Raw genomic sequence first — 24,473 nt, forward strand, 5'->3', positions numbered from 1 at the left:
GGGGAAGATAAATAACAGAAGTTGTTTCCAGTACTCGGAAGAGATTCAGCCTTCAGATCTGTTATGGGCTCCCCCCCCCCCACATAAACAAGGAATCGCAGTTAATAACTCTGCAAATAGAGCTAATTGCTCTCAAGATTCTTAACCATACAGATATGTTAGGTATTTAGTATGAAACGTTCATAATATTTTAGTTATGTTTTTGCTATTTGGTCATTGCAAACTTTGAGAATTCCTTACAATTTATAGATACATATTTTTGAAGAAAGTATCCCAAATAGATATGGGGAAGTAGCCCATACATTTATTAGTTAATCTGTACTGGGCAAACAAAAATATAAATACTGTGTGCCACATATTATAATGTATTTATGGTTTTACCTTCCTTAAAGTAATACCAATGAACTGAATGAAAGGTTTATTGCTTGTGAGTTTTAAAAAGAAGATCACAATTCCAAACTTCAAAAATATTCTAAATCCCATAAGGTACAATTGGCACAGCAAATGAAGGTACCAGAGTTAACATCTGTGAGCACCTTGTTACATAATATATTCACAGTATTCGTCACGGTTGACATATGAGGGCCATCAAGAATCCTGAAGTTTACCTAGACACAAATTTGATGGATTGTGGCAAGTACAGGGAAGCATGATCATCTTTCTCAGTCTATCTTAGCTTTTTTATAATAGCTGTTGTCTTTAGAGATTTAGAGAGGATGGAATAGCGTTAAGAGCTAAACAAGATAAACTAAATAAATAGGCATAAACAGTGAATGGATGGAATTAGATGTCCGGAGCACTCTCACCTCCCACCCGTTCGTTTATACTTCCTCACTTCAGAGAGCCAGAGACTATGTACAGAGAAATGGACTGCAATGCAAAGACGGATAAATTTTAAACAACAACAAAAAAAGCATGCTTAAATTAAGGTTGGCTCCTGGTGACTTCATGAATACAACCATGCAGCTTTCTTGGCAACAGTAAACACTTTTTTTCTTTTGGGATGTCTTTAGCGCTGATATTCCCTGATAGTCTTCCATCTGAGTCTTCCTAATCCTCCTTAGCTTTCATGGCCAGTCAAAGCCACGTGTTACATGAAACTATCTGGGCAGATTGATGTATGCCTGTCTATGCCTGAAGAAATAAAGAGCCTGTCTTTTTGTATTCAGAGAAGGCTAGAATGATTTATGTCAACCGTTGGGGCTTTGGACTGGGTGAGGACCATGAGGAAGGGACCCTGTCCCTGACATTTTCTCCAGAGAGAAGTTGTCCCAGGAGGCAGTCTGGCCTCTAGAGGAATTTCAGAAATACATTCAACACTTAAGTAACAATACAGTGGAGATACTGATATTAAAGAATTAATTCAAGACTGAAACTATCATCATATAACTAATACTTTTATGTGAATTGCAGTGATTCTTTTTTTTTTATCTTATACCCCACTTTAGATGAAAAGTTAAATAATCTTACGCTTATAACACTGACTTCCTAAATGGCAATTAATACTGATAATTTTTTTAAAAAAAATCTTTTTATTTTCAATACTTTAAGGTTTTTAAATAATATAATGTTAATAATTTTAATCATATTATATAAACATTACTGCATTGAAATCTGCATTGAAATAGTATGATGTATCAAGATTTATAACATTACAATAAAAGGGAAAAAAAGAAATATATTCAACACATGGCTTGTTCTGATATGATGATTATTGCATACAGCCCCACTTATTTGAGAGAAACATTGATGGTATCACTACCAGTTTTGTCCTGTGGCCACCTTTGGTTTCTAAAATTAAGGAAACCTCATTTTTTCTTCTTCTTTTACATGAGAGGTAGAAATGCTCATGGAGAATAATTTTCAGTTGCAAACAGTTGTAATCTTTACTTTTCAGGGTTTATTGGATTCCTGGAAACTGGAAGTGAATGATGGTAGTGGTGGTAGTGGTAATAACAATATCCTAGAAAATGCCTCTAAAATATCCACTACCCTCTGTTGACCCTATTGATGAATTTTGTGAACAGCATGGCTGCTACTTGTCAGCTGTATATTAATGATTGATGGAAGCAGATGAACATACTCTGATTGTTACTCTAAGGACTACATGAATTATGGAATAGTGTTGAATTTTTGCATATTGTTCTAGCCCTGGCTTTAAAAACAATTTTGTGAATTGTTTCAAACCCTCCTAGTCTGTAATCATGGTAACAGAATGGTAATAGCCCACAGACTTGAAGGATGGGGAGAATAAAATTGAGAGCTTGACAGGAAGCATAGGACCCTGTTCTGATCTCATTTTTAATCAGAAATGTTAGACTGGCACCATGAGTTCTTGTGGCTGACTTTCTTATACTGTATTTTAAAAAGTCTGCATGTTCTATTTTTTCTGTATGAGCTTGTTTTTCAAATATATACGTTCAGTGAATTATTCAAAGACTGGAAAAAAGGGAAAAAATACTCATATGGAATAGAGATGCAGCTGAAATTCTTGGGAATAAATGCTGACATAAACAAAACAAAAAACTCATTAGGAAAGTATGCAGAGGAAGGTGCTCGACCTAGGCTGTATCTTTATGGTAGCTTTTAAAAAGCAATAGGGCCTCCACTTTGATACTCATGTGATATGTGACCTAGTATTTTTAGTATGATAAACTCAGAATGCTATGAACGTGTTGATATTGGTAGACAAATTTCAATTCAGGATAATCTATATAGATTGTATAAACAACTTCAAATATTCTGAGTACTGCAACAAGCCAGTTTTCTTGTTTTTTTCTTTTTCTTTTATACTATATGGTCTACTTTGTTAAATACTGCAGTTTTCAAATAGTTGTCCACAAACCATTGTCAATTGTTAGAGTTTTATTTTTGTTTATCATCTTTCTGAATACGGTTACTTGTTTGTCTTAAGCAGCTGTCATTTTCAGTATGGGTATTTATATCTACAAGAGTGCAGAGTCTTTCTCTAGAAACTTGATTGCATTTCCTTTATGAGATATTTGACTTTCAAAGATTGAGCTTGACAGGGAGAGATCTGCTTTACTTCCTCCAAACTCAACTCATTTGAGGTGACAATTTAAACATTATCATGATGATAAACCAATCCAGGCTTTTTTGTTTCTCTGGAGCAAAGTTACATTGTATAGTGGCTTTGATCATTTTCGTGAAAGGAATGTAAGATAAAATTGGATTAATTTGAGGAAGATAGTGGCAGAGTAAAAATATAAGAAGAGATATCAAGGGAAACATAAGATGCTAAGCAAGAAAGGTTATTAGTTTCTACCAATAACTTATCTTGCCTGGCATCCTATGTTTCCCTTGATGGCTGCTTATATTCCTCCAGAAGACCTTCAGACAAGACAGTATACGTGTGAGCCGATCAAACTGATCTCCTAGAATTGGGCTATTATGCATTAATGTGCAGACTACATTGTAAAAAGGAAATTACACTGAGTAATTGAATATTATTTGATCAGATTTCCAAAAAAAGATAACTAACAGTGTACCAGAGGCAAAAGAATATATTTTTCAATATCTTAGGCTATTAATATCCCATTCATTGAACTTCTGCTTAATACAGTTTCTTAAAGTGGCTGCTGTAAGTGATTTATAACTGCTTCTGTCAAATAAGAAACAATAGTTATAATTTTATAATGGAGCGTAATATTTGTGATCAGAAACCTAATAGTGTTAATTAGTTTCTACTGTTGGAGACAGTATAAATTGTCAAATTGTTTGCTTAATTAGAGCATTGATTATAGGTAACCAATTGTTTGAAATTAAAAATTATCTTGAATACCTGTACTGCCCTTGAATACTGTTTTAAAGTCATCTGCACCTTAGAAAATCAGATACACCAGGAACATTGAGCAATAAATTGAGCGTTCAAAATAAGTTAGACTAGAAATTTGGTACCAATAAAAATGGTAATTACTGGTTTTGAGTATTTTCTAAAAGTTGAAGATACTAGTTGTAGTGATGCTTGATATCTGTCAAAATCTTTGTTTTGGAAATGTTACCCCATCCTGAAATAATCTGTGGAAGGGTAGTGGTAAACAGAGAAAGAAGAATATGGCATACTCTAAATAAGTTGTGAAGGATAAAAGATGGATAGCATAGTGTCTTGCAACTAGATTGGAGAAGTGATCTTGGAGCAGTATTTTTCAAGAGCCTCAGAGACTGAAGAAATAGCCTGATAGGAAAATGGAATCTTGATTATAATTGTTAGAAATTGGGATGTTGTACCGTACTTCTTAGACCCCATCTTAATTTATGATTATAACAGCATAACATGTATTGTGCATAATTGAGCAAATGAAATTATCCTGGTTGATTTTAGAATCTTAAAGTACTAATGTTTTTGAATACTGTAAAATGAAAAATATACTTGGTCCTGGATTCAAAGAATAGTATTAGTTTTGCACACCAAAGAAGCTTTTTCATCTGATGGTGATATCTTCTGAACCAGTTGTAAAAGTAATTTGATGTGGCATTGTGCTATGCCATTTTAAAGAAAAAATGATTGAAAAATCTTACTTTTTGTATTCAAGCCCAGGGAAATAAAATCATAGAGTTGGAAGATGCCAATTAGGGCAATGAATTCAACTCCCAGAACTGACACAGAAAATTATCTTTGCTGCCATTTAGTGGCTTTTTGGATTTTTGCAGTGTAGATTTGGTAGCTCTGATATTATTTATATCTTAATCAACCTAGTAATACAATACTCAAAACAAGATCAGGTCAAGCATCACACCAGGCAAGTTGAAGATTACATTCCAAAAGTGGAAAGGACTAAGATCTGTTTTGAGAGGGAATTTCATGTGTTTTAAGGGGTGAAATGAATACTGTAAGCATCTGTAAATACCTATTATCTATTAAATACCCCTTTAGAAAATCCTTGTTCAGCCTTCTACAAGCTGGTGATCCCAAATGGAAAGATCTATGCGACGTCAGAGGGTAAGGGGAGTCATTTGTTCTGTTACATAAAGGCATTGCTACCTATATAGCAACATACCTGTTAACTCCTAGATTTGCCCAAATATTTGGCCTGATTTTGAAAATATTTTTACCACAGTCTCTTAAGACCCATCCTCATGTAATGATTCCATTAAATGATTGGTAAATGGTAATATCTTTAATGCTGCTACCTTTCAATTTTGATTTAAAATATTAGAATTTCCCTATAGTGTAGTTCATTTCATCCTACATAGAACAAGGCCTATAGCTGAAACATATAGCTGAAGTCCCACCATAACAAATTATCATATTGAATTTCATATCGTCAGTTTATAATATCAGATTTTTAATTTATAGAAATTCAAACAAGTAGTATTCTTACAGTGTTATATGTACTCATACACACAAATCAATACAGTTATGTAATTGTACTATATATAACTTACACAACAACTAGTAATTATGCTTTTGGGCAAATCCATTATGAATGTGACTTTTTAAATTTGCCTATATCCTAATATAGGGGAGAAGACGGACTCTTCACACCCTAAATTATTGCAATTCTCACTTGTTTCTGGAATTACCTAACAGTTTCCCTTTCCCAGATCTGATTTCATATATATTTAAATTAATATAGAATGAATATAATGATAGTATATAATTATATAATATATTCAATTAATAATTAATATAAAATGAATATGATTATATTATATAATTACATAATTATATATTATATAGGTGATATATAATATATAATACATAATTATATAGTATATAATTTATAGTATATAACTAGTATAATTCTATATTAATACAGCATTAATTCAATTGTGATTTCAAAGATCATGTAAATGTATTTTAGTTCACACACCGCTTAGCTGGTGACTGACATTACTGATGATAGATGAGCCCAGCTCTTACTCATACAGCTATATCATTTTGTTAATTTTTCTGGTTATTTTTTCTTGATGACTGCCCTAATTTGCAACCTCAGTAGTGGATTGCTTGCTTGGGAGTATTTGAAGGAAAATGGGAAGAGTTGTTGCCTCCTTTTTTACATTGTCGTCTGAGGGCCCTTTACTTCCTGATTTTTGAGATTTGAACTTTCTATACAACGCTGGAGGGGTAATGATTTAAAAAGTAAGCAATTATTACATTTATTGTTCTCCCTTTCCCTGAAGCCAAATTACTCTATATACCACGTGAGGACAAATTACTGCACTCTAACTACTCAACTAGGATAGGAATAGCATATTAAACATGAAACAGCGTGCACTAATTTGTTTAGCACATGTGAAAACAACCTGATGCTCACAATACTGATCTTTCTAGTGCAATGTTTGGAAAAGTTTGGAAGAGCAGGTTTCACTAAAAAAGCAGTCAAAATGTACAGCTAAATGAGTTCAGATAAGTACAGATTATTTGAAGGCAGTAAAATTCCTCTCTTGCTATCTTCCATATAATTGTTCCATTACTGAATATATCTCTGCTGCTGTTGAACTATAATAAAACAGTGCTTTGCAAGAGAGTTTTTTCTGTTAAGGGAATATATTTTATGGGATTAGGATTATTGTTAAAACCTATTTTTAGGAAACTGTGTTTAGAAAATGTTGGATATAATAAATGCTAACATGCAAGTACGCTACTAAGACAAGTAACTTTTTCCTGAAATGTCTGTAATGAAGTTTGAACACAGTCTTTTTATGGTACATCTTTTAAGCAATTGAAAAGATAATCATTCAATCATCCACTAGTTTTTTTCCCTAGGTGCGGTAGGATGTAATTTGATTTAATTATAAAAATACAAATATGTATTTTTGTTATGTAAAAGGAACAGATGCCTCTTTTCTGCGGTAGCTTTTAACCTGTCAAGTATTCTCCTTGGAAATGCCAATTTTCATGTTAGGATGGATCTGTCTTTCCAGTCAACATCAGTGTTGATGTGTTTAGTCATAGATCAGTTCCATTCCATTTTTTAAAAAAGGTATTTTCACATTTTGCTTTTAAATTGTACCTATTGATTTTTCAGGGAACTACTTCCTAGAAAGTGTGACATCTGAAGGATAACCATGTTCTAAACTCTGTATTGATCTGGGAAGTTTAAATTTGGCCTAGCTCCCTATATCAGATACTACATTTGGACAGTTTATTTCTGTTTGTGCTTACCATGAAAACAACAAATCTACTTGTTGACCATTCTGAAATATACAACTATCTTGCTTTCCATTTACATCCTCTGAATTTCTAGGAATTGTAGTGAAGATGAACAATCAGTTTAAGAAAGCAACAAAGGCCCTTTTGCTTGACACTCCCCTAGAAGTGGCCAAAAACTCTTTCCACAAGAAATGACAAGTTTTTCAGTAGTTATCTGTGATCATTTGAAAGTCTCTCCAGCTTTGTTTTCTAATCTTTGATCTGAGTTTTCTTTAAATAAATGTATGGATTGGAAGAGTCTGGGAGAAAGTTCATTATTCTTTTCTTAATTAAAATGATAAACAGTTGACAAATGTACTATATTATTCTAATAATATTCTTTGTTATTTGGACATTAGAATCTGTGGTAAGTAAACTTCAGAGCTGGAAAACCAAAAATTGGAATGTTAATGTAAACTCATGTATCCCTTCCTTCTTAGCTAAATGTCAGATTTAGAAATGCTGGGTTTATTGGCATTCCAAAGTTATAAATACCCTTAAGGTCCTGATATAAAAATGTTTAATTTTTTTAAAGTAGGCATGAAGTAAATTAAATCATATTAAAAAGGCATTAGTTTATGAAATCATGGTGTAAGCTGATTATTGATAAAGCTGTATATTGAACATTTCATCTAAAATTTGAATTTGCAGACAGCGTTAGCAACAATTAAATAAGTTATTCAAGCATGCAGAGAAAGCTATATAAATATTTCACAAGGGATTTGTATGAACTATTCTATTTATGTACAAATATATAAGTACATTCCTAACAATAAGAGAAGCTTGACAGTGGAACCAGTTGCCAAGGGAGGTAAAAGACTGCCTTTCACTGAATATGTTCAGAAGTTAGACAGCCATCTTATCTAATATACTTTCATTTGGATTCCTGCCCAGAACAAGGGGTTAGATTCAATGGCCAAAATATCAATTCTTCTAAAAGAATTTATGGAAAGTTTCCAGTTTCATTAAAAAAAATCATTGTTTTTTTTTAAAATCCCTTACTGAAAAGTTAAAATAACAAATATTACTGTAACCGCTACAGTAATTAGTAATATTGAGAGTTCTCGGTTGGTCCAGCATTTTGCTATGTGCTAAATTTTTGGTGGAAGCAGTCTGTGCTAGAAACCTTCTGAGCTCCGTGGGGTGATCATTCCACAGATTAAGTACCACCCAGAAGGATGCTTTTTACTAAATTAATATTAAATATGACTCACTAAGTTCTGGTACAAATATAAATTAAATTCATTTTTAACATAATTTAGTATTATGTCTTTTCTCACTGTGAAAGAAATCCTTAACATTTTCTAATATCTGATCAAGGTAGCATTGAACAGTAGTGATCAAAAGTTATTTGGGAATGTGGGGAAAAAGGTTAAAACTATTATTAATATATTTTCAAATTTTGATACTGTTAAGTTCGAGGACTGATCTAATACTGTAGGAGATCTCTAATGTGATGAGATCTCTAATCTCCTATGTTATTATCTTGGTATTATAATACCAAGGATTGAATTGCTGTTCAGTTAAATTCCCTTCCCAAATTCTACAGGAATGTAGAATTCCAATCCATGGCCAACTCATTTAAAACAATGTCTTAGTTGATGGGATCACTGAGTATGGATTATTACCTAAACACTTTGTCTAGTTAACAACTTGCTGTGTACAATGAGTAGATGTTAATATGCTCCCCACCTCCTGGCTGACATCGATGGGTATAACTTCTCTCCTTAAAAGTCCCACCTATTGAACTCTGCCCTGTTCTTAGCATTGCCATTGGGGGAGTGATTGTTACCCACCCTTTCCAGTAGAAACAGAAAGAAAGTATCTTTTTCCATGCACAGAAGGGGAGGAGCAATTGCTTCCTTCATCCTCCATCATTCTTCCTGCACAAAGAAAAGGACAGGGATATAGTCAGTCTTTTGAGGAGGGGCTTCTACCTGGGCCTCCATAAGTCAAATATGAAAATCTTGACCCGCAGTCCAAAGCTTTCCTAGATATACACAAATGTTCACAAGGAATGTCGATCCTTCTCTATCTCTAAATGTGATATGTTTTCATCTTACGGTATTTTTTAATTCCTTATTTCATACTGTAGAAACAGGAGTAGTTAACTACTACTCACTTCCTTCAGATAACTCCAGAGTAATAACGGGGTATTTTTTTTAATAATTGGAAAGACATAGTCATCTATATGGGAGGTAAAAAGGAGCCAGACGGCAGACATGGGGTTGTGCTGCAAGCTGCACCCCTCTCGTACTGGTGGGGATGACACTGCATGCACATACAAAAGTGGTGGGACTTGCCTTGTGATGCCAGGTCTGCCATCCTGCCTGCTTTGACATACCCACTGCAGGCACCAGAGATTGATGATAATTTGGGGCTGTGTGGTCTGATCAATAAGTTTAAGAAATTTTGTGTTCTAAATGTTTGAAATAAAAGTGCATGTAGCAATAGCGTTTGTTTAAAGTTTTTTTGATATTGCACGACGACTGTTTCTCTTCTTGCCTGAATAATAGACTTCTAGGCTTGCTTCATATACCTGTAGGGTAGAAGAAATGTATACCTGTAGGGTAGAAGATCACCAATAGGGTCACCAATATACCTGTAGGGTAGAAGAAATGTAAATGATCAATGTGTATATGGAATTAGTTGCTAAGACTGCTCATATCTTTAACTGCTGTTAGCTTTGAAGTTTACTAGTTATCCTCATATCTGTCTAGGTGTTTTCCTTAGCAAGGAAATGAATGTAAGGCCAAGTTATTTTATACAAAGAAAGTTACAGCAAATAAGGAAAAAGTAGTATTCAATTAAATGCAGTAATAATTCAAGACATTCAATAGGAATATTTGAAAACTGAATTGCAGAATCTGATTGCCTGAGAAGAACATACAAACCCAATGTATTGATCAAAGAGCCTGAGGTTTTTATAGCACCTGTTCATTAAGTTGATATGCATATAACAGTTTAAGGAGAGGAAGATTCAAAATGCTCAGCTATAGCAACGTGTAATGTAAGGAGTAAATTTGAATCTATTATGTGCTGAGTGCTCTTGAAAGAGAGCCTGAGAAAGAGAGAGAGAATGAGAGAAATTATACGTTTGATCAGGCCAAAAAGAGAAAAATAGCTTGACTTCTATTATGGCTGTGAAATTTGGATATTAATCTTGCAGACATTTCCTTTGTAATCATCTTCATTTCTTATGGTGACATTAAATATCATTGATACTCTCAGAAGAGATTAGTCAGAAAACATATCTGCCATTTTTGAGAGAGATATCATAGAAGCATAGCCAGTTTGGTATAGTGGTTAAGGCATCAGGCTAGAAACTGGAAGACTGTGAGTTCTTGCACCACTTCAGGCACAAAGCTAGCTGGGTGACCTTGGGCCAGTCCTTCTCTCTCAGCCCTAGGAAGCAGGCAATGGCAAGCCACTTCTGAAAATCTTTCCAGGAAAATTGCAGGGACTTGTCCAGGCAGTCACCAGGAGTCAAGACTGACTTGAAGGCATGTGTGCATGTGCGTGCATGCGCACACACACACACACGCATTGGAAAAGACTTCTTTCTAGTCCAGATCAAGAAATTCTTCCTTATTTCAGATTTCCTTCTGAAAAACTTCCACCCATTGGTTTTTATTCTCTTCTTGGATGCTATGGAGAATAAATCCACACCCTTTTCCTGGGACAGCCCTTCAAGTATTGGAAGACTGCTATTACAGTATGTTTCTCCTTAGGCTTCTTTTCTTTAAGATAAGTATACCCGATTCTTTTAACCATTCTGTATAGGAGTTAGCCTCCAAGAGCCTCATCATCTTTGTTGCTGTTTTTTGCACTCTTTCTGGTTCCTCAGCATCCTTTTTGTACTACAGTGGCCAGAACTGGAGATAGTATTCCAGGTGTGATCTGACCACTGCAGCATAGAGCGGTACTGTCACTTCTTGTGATCTCCATACTATACCTCTGTTGATGCAGCCCAAGATTGCATTGGCTCTTTTGGCAGCCGCGCACACTGCTAGTTCATGCTTAATCTGTTGTTTACCAGGATGCCCAGATCCTCTCACAAGTATTATTGCTGTCTACTGTCTATTTTGTATCTGTGCATCAAATGCCTTGCTGAACTCTAAGTATACTATATCCACAGTATTCCTTTGGTCTACTAATCTAGTGACTCCCCCCCCCAAAAAAAAGATTTACCTGGCATGACCTATTTTTAACAAACCCATGCTGGCATCTAGTAATCACCTTGTTCATTTGTAAGGGCTTGCAAACCCACTGCTTGATGGTCTTTTCTAGGATTTATCCAAGTACTGATGTTAAGCTGGTTGGTCTGTGTTTCCTGTGTCAACTTTCTTCCCTTTGCAAAGATTGGAATAACGTTAGCTCTTCTCCAATCTTCTGGCACTTCCCCTGTATTTTAGAAGTTCTCAAAGATAACAGTCAGTGGTTCTGAGATAGTATCTATCAGTTCTTTTAGCGTCTGGATGCTGGGATGATAAAATAACAAGGAATTGACCCAGAAAAGTGCAAATGTAACTCTGCTTATGCAACCTGATTTTGTTTTGCTGGCATCTTCACGCTGCAATCTCTTCCGCTTCAACTAGGCTGGGATGGAACATGGGGATAGCTACAATGGAACAGGGATTCAACACAATTTGGAAGAGGTTTGCTTGTATTTTACATGTAATAGTTTTGGTTCCAAGTGAGTGTATTCTTAGAGGGCAATCATATGCATGCTTACCTAGGAGGGTAATGAGTCTTTCTTTTGAGTAGACATTTATATGAATTTCCTCTTACTGTACTGTGAAAGAGCAGTGGATGGAGATTCTGATTATAGAAAACAATTTTCCAACCTATTTTGCAAAAATATTTGTTAGTGTTCCAACTAAAAAAAAAAAAAACTTTTTCCAAAGATCTTTTCTAGATCTATCTCTAGAGAATTGAGAAAAAACAGAAATAAATTTTAGGATATTCTTTTTAAAAACTTGCAGAATTGTAATATTTGCTAAATCAGCATAGAACTCTTGGTTCCTCTTAATTAAATGAATAGGCATTTTGTTTATTAAATGAGTCACATGCTTGCGAAGATATATTTATTTCACTCCTCAAATTTGCTAGCACTGGTATAAAGGATAATTTGCCCAAATGGAGCTGCATATCAAATAGATGTGCGTGTTAGTAATGTACATAGCATTGAGTGGGAATTAAAGCCTACTTCCATAGTTGGTTTACAACATTTTGATTTTAATTTGTGAAGTTTCATGCAGATCTAAAAGATGAAAACAGAAGTGATTTGATAAGAAATAAAAATAATATAAACGGCTGCCTTGCAATATAAAATTTAAATTGAATTTTATTAAGATATTTATCTTATTCACTGTAAGTTCCACATGGCAGCTAATTAAGGGCTTGTGTGAGTAAAATGTTAAAAACAGCAAAATACATAAAACTAAAGTGCCCACTTAAATGAATCCATTTTTGTTAACCTTTCTCTTCTGCTTTACCTAATAAATGGTAAGCTGTGCAGACTTTTTTCTTTTAAACCATACCTCTTAAATGCCAACAGAAGGAAAAAATACACAATTCTTTTAGGGAGTATTTTCGCACTGCTCTTCCAAAAGTATGAAAACTGCTTGTCTGGTCACATCATGGTGCCATAAAACCAAAGTGACAAAGAAGCCAGTTGAAAATGAGTGTGAGGAATGGAAAAAGATTGCAAAATGGAGATGCTGAGAGAAATAAAGGGCAGGTATGCGATTTTTCTTTTGTCATATAGTCAGTAAATCAGTTTACAGAGCACACGGCCTGTTGGAATGAAGTGGTAAGAGTTTGCTGACCACAAAGTACTGGGAAGGAATAGATCTTCTCAGGATCATGGATTGGGGCAACTGCAGTAGCACCTTCTTGATTCTGTTGCAGCACTGGTAGGGCGTTACCAGCTCTTTGGTTTCTCTGCTTGTCTTCCCCTCCCTGCGTGGTCAGAGCTTAATTGAAGATTGGATTGCAAAAGTGACAGAGAATATTGGGAAGCACACCAACTTTATGGGAGAAGCAGGGAGGGAAAAGAAAACAACTGTCTGACAGTCCGATTCAAAGTTTGCAAGTGATCTTGAAGACTCCACTTCTCAAGTCTTCTCTAAAAATTACCGGCTGCTGTAACATGGCAGCTGATTAAGAGCTTGTGTGAGGCAAATGATAAAAACAGCAAAATACATAAAACTAAGGTGCCCAATTAAATTAATCCATTTATTTATTACCTTTCTCTTCTGCTTTATCTGGTAAATAAGATTTCTTGCTTGCAGTAGTCAAAGTGTTATCACTGACCAACTGGCAAATGGTTTTGTTGCAGGCTGAGCACCTTCCAAATAAATTTATAATTCTGAGAAACCTTTGTTAATCAGAACATTACTAATAGCTATCAAAATGGTGCTATGAAAAAGTGGAAGAGATGAGGTCTATTAAAGAAATTCTTTTTGGTGGTTTCCTTTCTACACTGAAAAAATAATTCCTCATATGTAATTTTCTTTTTCGCTTCCATTTCTGATAATAAAAACAATGGAATTGTCAAAGAGTATTTTCCACTGGGCAATAAGCAAGTGTATTTATGAGTGTAAGGACCGAGTTTTATTGCTGTTATTTAAAGTTGGAGCAGATAGTTTATACTTTGGGTCCTCAGTGAGTGCCAAAGTACTTGCAAGATTTCCTATCCCACCCAAATTTGTACATTTTTTAAAAACATTCTTTGAATTAAAAAAAAAAATAGAAAGCTGACATGCTTCAAAGCAAAATATCTGCCTCCAGCCTCATAGTTAGTTTTCAAGAATACTTTTGAGCAGCAGATAGGCTTCATCCATTAGCTATACTGGAAAATAAAAATAATGGATGGCTGAACCCCAGGGCTGGTTTAGAAAACGGAAAAAAGAGGAGGAAAAGATGATAGTGTTGTGCAGGTGAAGGTGGCAGAGCATTCAGGTCAATGCTGGCTTTGTAACTGGCAGTCTTCTGTATGGTAGCCATTTTGCAAAGCCTCCCATAGCAGTCATTCTGCAAGAGCATCCACAACATGTTTTCAAATGTTCAACCTTGTGCTCTGCCTAGGAAAAAAATTGAATCCTTCCCATTAAGACAGTGCTTTATTTGTATTGCAATACCAGATTGATGAGAAAAAAATAGTGGTGGTAGCATGTAACTCATTGCTGGAGTTAATATGAATTTTAACTTTAACAACAGATATTTTGCAAATAGACTACAGAATTAATTCACAGACTGATTTAGCTTAGTCAGTTTTTTTCAGTATTTCCACCGGGTTCTTGTAATGAGATGACTATGTAGAATGTCCTAATAATAAGAGCTTCCTTCACTAGAAGGTTATTGAAAATGTCAGTTCAATATGCTATGCTGTGAGAAAAAGACAACATCAGCAAGAGGGAATGGAGGATGCCAGTTTTAAAACATACATGGATTTTCAGTAGCTTTGAGGAGTGATTAAAAATGCTGGTGTTAATAATTAAAAACCCAGTCTGTCAGGATCTGGGATATTTTCACAACTTCCTTCTTCAATACTGTAGAATGCTTCCCATATTTCAAGACCTTTCCATAAGATCTGCTCCCAATCACAGAAGTGTTGAGAGTATATTTGGGAGAAGCAGGATAAAAATTACATGACACTGCTGAGACTTACTTCATCTCTTTGCTAGATTGTGGATGCTAGGGAAAGTTTTTCTTTTTTCTTTTTTAGCTATTTTTGTGCCCTCTGCGTTTGATGAGATTTCTTTATTTGGATGTTCTTCTAGGTTGTGTTGTTGTTTACTCTTTCTTAAAGAATTGAACTTTTATTGTGTGCTGCTGTTCTGCTTTTGGTGTTTTTGAGCCACCTGGCAGGATATATATGTTTTAATAAAAAATCTGGTAAAGTAGGTGGGTATTACTATCCTATAGTCTTGGACTAAATCTGAGGGCCAAACTGGACAATAAATTAAATGTCTGCACTTAATGTTTTTAATTCTTGTTGTTATTATTTTACATATAGTACTAATTAGGCTTGGGATTGTACCATATTGAAAGATTCTTAAGTTGCTATTCCTTTTGAAAGCGAAATGAGGATTTTCCACATAACGAACAGTCTCTTGTCTTCTGTGGTTGTTGTTTAAAGAAGAAAAATCAGATACGCTTGTGCTTGCATTGCATCTTGTAACTTATTAGTGCATTTAGTATCACTTTAGGATGAACAAGCAGTGTGCTGTTGCATGCTGATTGATCACTCTGTCTGGCTCCCCTTGCCATGGGTTCTTCCGGACTTGATTGTGGCTCGTGAAGAGAGAAAGGAGCCAGAGTTCCTGGTTTACACATAATACATAGCAGATCTCACACTGTGCTATTTCATTTCCTTTAGCGCTCCTGCTAGCAGTAGGAGCCAAATCAAACTCTGAATTAATACGACATCCAAATGTGTTCGTTGCTAATTTGGCTTTGGGAGTGAGGTTTATTTTAGGCTATCTATTGAATGTTGGTAAGATTGACATAAAATTAGAGACTTTTTGATTCATAATTCAAACTCTCAAACACCATGCTTTACAAGCTTCTGTATTAGAATACCTATATCTAGTGTAGTTAATTGCCAGTAGATTCAAAGGAAAATTATTTCTTAATGCACATTCTTCTTGGAGTAGAACCCAAATAAAGGAAAATAAACACATTCAAGGAATTGAGACCTGTCAGTGATATTAATAATAGAAATAAATGAAATTTTTGAGTGCATACTTGGATACAGGGGCCGATAGCCTTCATCCTCTCCTCTTTATGAACTTTCCTTAGTCTCAATTAGATTGATTTCTGTTTAGATGCAATTACCTAATTAACATGTGTTGGGACATGTTTGCTTCCACAAGTTTTATAAGCAAGGAATTACAAACCTTTAAGTGTTCAGGGATTTTTGTTTTAAGAACTAACGTATTTGCCACATTGATATGCAAATTGTTTGATAATCTCAAACTTAACAGATGTCACCAATATAAAAACATGTAGAAAATACAGGAAACATACAGGAAAAAATGTGTATGTGCAGGGGGAGAGGAACCTGTACACTTTAAATAAACTGAATTGGTGGCCTATTCAGTTGGCTGAATTCTTAGGCACATACTTAAGAAACTTCTAGACACAAATGGCTACACATACTACATGGCAGCCATGTTTATCAAGGGAATTGCCAGTGTTTCCCACAGTAAAAATATAAACTACAAATAACTTATAAACCTGCTTAAATGCTTTCTAACAAATTAAGCTGTCTCAATCTACTAATGCAACTGATCGATCAATCTGGTTCGATACATACTACCATGACAGCACTGCCTGAGTGCCAGAAACAAGTTTCATGCATCTCTGCTATCTGAGATTTTTTAATTGAGCATGCTAGGGACTAAACTTGAAAACTTCAGTATGCAAAATATGAAGTGTCTTGGGAACAGTGGTCTGATCAGGACCCTTTGGCATAAGTTTGTAGATGTTTCATGATCCACGTCTGTCATTCACAGTTTGTGGGTTGCTGCAGAAAATGCTGATGTAACACTGGGTTATTCCTGGGAAACAAGGTGGTATGTTAAATATTTGCATTTATTCAAAGCCTTAACTAGGTGCAGTATTACATAATGTATTTGGTAATGAGAGAAAAGTATTTCAATTGCTTGGTACATTAGCTCTGTTTTATTTAAGAACTCTTGTCCTCCTCCAAATAGGTTTCCCCTTCAAAAACTTTATTGAACCATTATAACTTATCTTGTATTGTCTGCTACACAGCATTTGCTCATCTATCTTTAGTTATCAATTAAATTCTTCTTTGTTCTGTTGTTATTGCTGCTCAAACTGTAAGTCGTGCTAACTTTTCCTTCTATATAATATGTAACTGTTGGTCCTAAATAACAATTACAGGGTAAACTGTATATTATCATAATGGTTAGCTTGTCCCGTAGAAAAATTATATATATATCTTTAAACTCTGTTTCAGCTAATACCTGAACTTATCTACCTATCATAGGTAGTTCAGTGTCATTTGAATGGCCTCCCTGTTCCAGTTTTGGTCTGAATTAAGTTTCTTGTTATATCCAACCATTTTAGTTTCTTGTATGTGTTTGTATGTGTGTGCAGATGACATTGTTCTTTGGAAATAACAACTACTTGGCTTACATATATGGACATGCTTATGTGGTACTGTCTGACTTTGCTAAGGGAACAATGGATTGGAAGAGTTCTTTGAAAAAGTGGATTATATAAAAAGATTTTTCAGTGTTAAGACCCATGCCAGGATGTACACACATGCACACACACACACAATGTGTGTGTGTGTGTGTGTGTATGCTCTTCTATCAGAAAGTTTCTCCTGACATTCAGCTGGAATCTGTGATTATGTACTGCATTCTGGAGTGAATGGAGAACAGGAATTTAAAGAGTGCTGTCATATCTTCCATCAGTATTTTTTTCCTCAATGCTAACCATTCCCAGCTCCTTTAATCTCTCTTCATAGGACTTCATTTCTGATTATGCTTGTTGCTTTTCTTTGAACATTTTAAAGTGTGATCCCCAGAATTGTATATAGCTGGGATCATTTTTGTCCAGGCATTATATTTTTTTCCTATAAGATTTTAAAATCTGGTGATATCTACTTTTTGCTTCATAAAAAGTATTTTTAATGTAATCTGAATAGTGGCACTTTTCCTGATTAACAAAAAACCTGAAGAGGGAAATGCTTCGGTAAATAAGACAGATATTCTACTCTGTCAAAAATATCTTGTGAACTTTCATGAACTTCCTGTGAATAGTACATAAGGAGTATTTGAATCTACCAAGTAACTGAAATTTAAATCTATACTTAAATTGGAAAAGCCTGAAACTTTTGGAATATTTCTAATAGGAATAGCATGTTTTCCCAAGTTCCAGAAATGCTTTGAAACATTGCTTCTAGCATGGTATAGGTGGTACAGTAACATCTACACTGCCCATATTTGTATCAGTAAGTAGAAAAATAGATCAGAATGATGCTTAATGTTTTGAAATTGTAGTTTCTTTGACAAATCTGGATTCAGGCAGTTTTGGAATCTGTAGTAGCAAAACATCCTGCAATCTCTCTCAGATTTTTGGGTGTGGTTACTGTCACAATGTCTTTATGGCACACAAGTGGCAGAACAGTCTGGCAGTTTAACATCACTGTTGTGGGCCTCAGTAGGAATTGCAGTTATGTTGACCAGCCTGTTAGTGCACCAAACAAAGAAAGTTGTTTTGTACATTTAGTTTTGTTACTCAATTACAGACCACAAGCAGGATTTTATGGCTTTTTAGGTAGAGGATATTCTGAAGACACTTGAGGTTCTATGAGCACACACAAGGCCGCCTACTGTAGCTATGCTTTTATTTCAAGAATTACAGAACCACTCTAGGCCTTTCTGCATCTATAAACAATGAAGTGCTTGATGTTAAGCAGAAATCATTGTCAAGACCTACTTTCCAAAAGGTCTATACTGAGATTTAAACTTCTATCAGCTAAAGAGTTGACAGTTCTCCCTAGTTCCACTTCTCTGAACAAGCTGCTAATTTTGTTTCATCAGGCTCTGACTCTTTCTGAAGGGTATTCTAATTTGTCTAAAAACTGTGAGAGGTGAAAGATGGAGAGAACTGCTGCCAAGATTTGTAATGTGAGGGACAAGAAATACATTTGAGCTGGACATGTTAAAAAGAAAGTCAGCAGATGTTTTAGAAGAAGAAAAACCTTTCTTCCTCCTTCTCCTCCTCTCAGAGTTAATGCAGGTGATTCTTAAATAGTGGACTGGGATCTTTATTGGAAAGCTTGATACTCTATTAAGGATGTTACGATGCATGGGACTGCCTTGGTCGTTGACCATTCTGGAAATTAATTTAAAAAAAAAACCTGTTAGTGGATTTCACAAATTAAAGAGAACTAGTCCTAATTGTTGCTTTGTGCATGACATATCAATTGATGCTTGGAGGCATGTAACCAGGTTGTAAGAGTTTTTTTTTTCTTTTTTGACTGATATCATTAGGATGTGGTTGTTAGTGAGCAATGTAAGCTAGAATAAGGGTGAGAAACATAAGATTTAGGGCTGTATGTGGCCTCTAATTTCTTTAGACAGCACCCTCCTCAGGCATATCAGACCTTAGTTATCAAAAATCAGCAGTGTTGTTTCCTGCCATGCTGGGAAACCCAAGAACAGTGGAAGCATTAAAAGTAAGCTTATCATAGTTAACAGTTAAAACCTGAACACTTTCCACAAGCCCCTTTCCCCATTTTAGAAACTCCTGACTCTGATCACATGCATAAATAAGATTGCTGTGACTACTTTGTATCATTGCCCCATCTACTTTCTCCCAAATGTTCAATGCAGTTCCTAGCTAAAAAACTTTCCCACCTCTGACCTCAAGCATTGATATTATTTTTACTCAACCAAAGCTAAAGACAATCAAGTACTGCAGAAGGAGTCCCAGTGTTGTTCATAGAAAGCAATCCATTGTGATGTTTGTTTTCTAGTCTACAGAATATTTTAGTTATTTAGCCCAATGGCTAACATTCTTTAAAACCAACTTGCTAGAGGGTGGGATAAAAGCATTAATGTTTCATAGACATTAACATTCCTAACTTTCGATTCATGGTAGTCACATGGTCAGTTACTTCCCTTGTAAACTTAATTCAAGATATTGGCCCACTGAAAGTAAAATATGATTGTTGGGAAACTGATAGACTGATCAAAGTCTAGGTTGCAGCCTCTTAGAAACATGAGCGCAACCTTCATTGCTAATAAAGTTGCAATCCACTGGATGCCCTAGTAAACACAAAGCAGCTAAAGGTAGCATTTTCAAAATTAGATCTCTTTGCTAGCTGTTCTGATGTGTGTGAGATAGAAGTTATTTTATGTGGTCTGCACTGCACTAATGCTTGAGAACCACTGAGGCTGTATGGAGGTGAAATAGTATCTCTCTCTCTATATATATATATTTAATTTTTATTTAACAATGTTTGAAAGGCTGTTTTTCTTCTCATTTGACATGCAGCAAGGACATATGGGAGAAGGCGAGGTAACAACATTCCTCTTTAATTTTCTGATGTTTAAAATGTCTTACGGCATCATTAATGCACCCACTACTTCTGAAAGGAAGATCAGAAGTTTTTCAAGGGGCCGGTGGGGAAGGGGCAGGGGCAGGCTTCTTCAATGTGCATGCTATGGTAACTTTGCTTACTGAAAGTAGCATATCCCAGAGTAAGATATTCAAGGAAGAATTAATATATTAAATCACAAAGTGAGTGGGTATCAAACAGTATTTCTACAGAGAAGTTCCAAAATTAAAGTAAACATAAATGATAGCTTCATCTGGATGCTGGTGGGAGAAGGGGGGTTGTTACCTAGAGAAGCACCTAAATGACTTGGATTCCCAGGTCTCTCCCCCAGGCGACGTTGCCTGTCACCATAATTTATTGTGGCTGTTAGCACTGGTTTTCTTCCAAACGTTTTTATACTTAGGTAATGATTTGCATATCCATCATGATGTTGAGTACTGTGTTATAGGCGATTTAACACTGCCTAAGTCCTGGAGTCAGTTCTCTAATCTGACTCTTCTGTGATCAAACTGAAGTTCTCTGCATCTGAGCAATGTCTTTGTTTTTAAAAGCGCTCTTCAACAACACGAAACTGGCTTGCAGGCTGTAGCAGAACCATAATGTACAGTTTGGAGAGAGTTTTATATCATTTGGGAAAATGCAGCCTGGCAATTCAGTCACATAGGTGCTTTTTAAAAATCTGTGGGATGAGAGAACCATGGTGCTGCAACTGCATCTTTGAACCATGCATGCTGACTTAACAGTCATAGACAGATGCAACTTTGTTAGCTTCCTTGGTGCTGCCTGGTCTGAGGTGTTGATGTAGAAATCATGATAAGAAATCTCTCCCCAGTAGGGATCAGCAGTTGAAGAGTTAATGCTAAAAAGAGGCTCTGTAGCACTATTAAATTCAAAGTATTTATATTATTTGAGAAGATGAATCTCTATCAGTTTTTCAGAAGAATGCAGATCATGAAAATTGATTGGCATAGTGCTCTTTTTCTAAGTAGAGCTTGTTTGTTTGTTTTTTCAGTTTTGGTAGGTTATGGCAAACTGGTAAACTGTAATGACTTCATTAGTGATTAAAATGTTGTCACTGTGTGCATGTCTATGGTGCTATGCCTCAACCCTTTCCTGAAGCCAGTGTCGGAGCTATTTGATCAAAGACATTAAGAGATGGGGAGGGAAGATGGAGATGTTTACCTCTCTGCCTTCAACCAAGTACAGTGGCTCCAGGATTGGTTCCCTGGAACTGCCACATTTCCCTGCACTGCACTTGTTCAATGCTCTTGGTGTGCATGCACACTGGCACTTGGAAGATGGAACTGTCACAATTCCATATGGTGCATCTGGATTTCACTGTTGACTGGTGGTGTGTGTTTAGCATTTTATAATAAATATAAAAGGAATGACTTCTAAAGTTTTATATTGCTATAATTTCAACAGACTCGATGTATACTAAACAAAATGGCATTCTTTGGGGAGGGATAAAATGGAGGGGGGTTAATACATGTCTGCTTCATATAAATGTTAATCCTACATGAACTAGAAAACTAGCCAGAAAGACAAGACCAGTTGTAATGGAATCGTTTTTATTCTAAGGTATGTTGTGGGAATAATACTTACACTAATATATAGTAACTACAATAACAAGAATGAATAGCAAAAATAATTTTATAACTTTTCCTAAGCAAGCCACTAACTAGTCTGGTGTAATCTGCCAAGAAACAAAGCCATTAAGGTCTAGTTCTTCTGAGGTGATTTTGAGAGGTGGTTTCATATGATTCTAACTAGAACCATCTTTGTTAACAACCATCTTCAGTGTTCAAGCCCTGTTTATAGTTTGGAATGATACAGTTTAGAGTGGCAAATACAAACTGAGCTATTTTCCCCCAAACTGAGAAGTTATTAGCTCACTTTTGAATCAGTGTGAATTTTTAACCTTAAGCCTTCAACCTCTTTTTTCTGCCGACAGAGTTGCAGTGGTGACCAGGCTCTGGTAATTGTAACAGCAAGCTTCAAGGAGAAAGAAGCCCTTCTCCTATTCTTTTTTTAAAAACACATAGTATTCTTACCAGATTTAGCAAGCTCTTTAAGAAGGACAGTTTTAGTAGACTTGGGAAAAGTCTACCTGTGGGTTCTTGTAGACCAGGTATTAAAGGGGTAAGAGCTCAGTTCCTTTTCTCATCCTATACTTGCCGACGTCAACAGTGGCATTGAAGAGGAGAAAAATGGAGCACGGGGGATAACCTTGATAGGTTAGAGGGAGAACTGTATTCTGGATTTAATTAAAATTGGAGCCAGAGAAATATTGACTGACTTACAATACTACTTTCTTCAAGGTTGAAACACAAATTACATTTCTTTCCTAGCTGTCTTCTACAGACCTTACAGTATACATGAAATAAATAATTAGTGACCAGTCTGAAGACATTGACTGAGTTTCATGGCCAAGTAGGGATGGAACTTGGATCTCCCCAGCACTCTCCTTTAATTGCTCTACTGCACTTATTAGACCCACCATACTGATATTTCCTGGAAGTATACGTACGGTGACACCATTAGTTTGTCACCTCAGTGAGAATAAGGGCAAAATGATTGGAGGACCCCCTCTTCCTCCTTTTTCCTTTGGCTCTTTTTACTGTTTTTGCCAGTAACGACAAAGAGCTGCGAAATCTAAATGTAAGCTAGGTATAGAATATTTTACCTGAACTGTATGATCATATGGATGCGATTAAAATCTTGTACCTTGCAATGTCCCAACATTTTTTATGTAATGCTGGAGAATGTTACTGGAAATGATTCTTAATAATTTGGTGTAGAATATCTCTGAAGTATATACTTGGGAAAAAATAGTCTCTGTGTTTGGAAGAGAATTAGTGACATTTGACTATGACACACTTGGCATAATTCACCCATTTAATGATACTAAAATTTAGCTTTGCTGTACAGCATCATTCAGTTGGTAACAGATAATGTTGTGTATCTGTATAATTAATTATGGGTTTTTATGAAAGAACAAAGAATAAGAAAATATGCAGCTATTATTCCGTTTTGATACATACATATATGAATATATATACACACACATACATATTTTGTCTTTTCTACTATAGGTCAGTCCTCCCTGTTCCCAATGGAAGATGGATTTCTGGATGATGGACGTGGGGATCAGACTCTCCATAGTGGCCTAGGATCACCACATTGCTTCTCTCATCAGAATGGCGAGCGAGTTGAACGGTATTCTCGCAAGGTGTTTGTAGGTGGTTTGCCACCTGATATTGATGAAGGTATAGTTGGATATTAGTATTGCCAAAAATACACACAATAACCAGACCTATGGGAAGGAGGCTAATTATGCCAGATTGTAGCATTCTCACGTCCTGACTTCAGGCAGTTTTTCAGGCACTGTAAATTGTGTAAACCTATGGGCTGCCAAATACCCAAGCTTTTAGGTTATGAACTGCGATGATAAGGAGGTAAGAGTTGCCACAGCTTACAGGATATGTTTTATGCATCTGCTTCATTTAGTTAGATATTATGACATCATAAAACTCTTTATGAAGGTCTTTTATTTTGAAGATGATTGTGATAGGCACAAATTTTAGTCAGTGTCTGATTTGAAATACAGTGTAGTGCTTCAGCTATTTAAGGGAACAATATGTAATGCATTATTTCTTTGCTATCACCATATATTTCACCAGAGGGATGAATTACTGCTGAAAAAAATTCCATTTAAACATAAGGAACATGCTGGGCGTATGAACATTAACTGTAACTGATGGCAGTATTTGCCTTGATTTAGAAGTCTACTAGACAAATGGAATCTCCTTATTTTATTTTATTTTTTTAGGCTAATTAGAATAACAGACTGCTTCTTTTTTAAAAGGAAAAAAAGAAATGTAAAGAAATTATTTAGGGATTTCTAGCCCTAAAAAACTTTTTAAATTCTGTCATTCTGGATAATAACTGTATAAATAAACTGTATATATGAACAATATCTATGGCACTTCCTTCTTCCAAGTTAAATACTTCTGTTGCTTGCATGAATGCAAAACATCAGATTGTGAAGAAATAAATTCTGACACAAGTGTATGAAAATCCAAAGGATATCTTGGAAAGAATTTAAGTAAAATAGAAAATGGATATGGGGAGGTCAGATCAAATATGTATAATTTTCCAGGTACTGTGTTGTTGTGTATAAGTAGTACTTCAGTTTGTTCTTGA

The 24,473-nt window shown here is 35.4% G+C and overlaps 1 protein-coding gene across 1 annotated transcript in view; it reads left to right on the forward strand.

Annotated features, from left to right (window-relative positions):
• The window catches only part of CPEB4 (cytoplasmic polyadenylation element binding protein 4), a 57,125-nt gene that overhangs the window by 23,695 nt on the left and 8,957 nt on the right, over positions 1-24,473 (forward strand). Inside the window, exon 4 of the mRNA XM_007424349.4 lies at positions 23,363-23,536. Within this exon, the coding sequence (XP_007424411.1) occupies positions 23,363-23,536 (174 nt within the window). The remainder of the gene's footprint in view (positions 1-23,362; positions 23,537-24,473) is intronic.

The sequence above is a fragment of the Python bivittatus genome, unplaced genomic scaffold (genome assembly GCF_059951505.1).
Source record: "Python bivittatus isolate LINGU-HERP-01145 unplaced genomic scaffold, Pbiv_v1 ctg000080_np1212, whole genome shotgun sequence".
NCBI lineage: Eukaryota > Metazoa > Chordata > Lepidosauria > Squamata > Pythonidae > Python > Python bivittatus.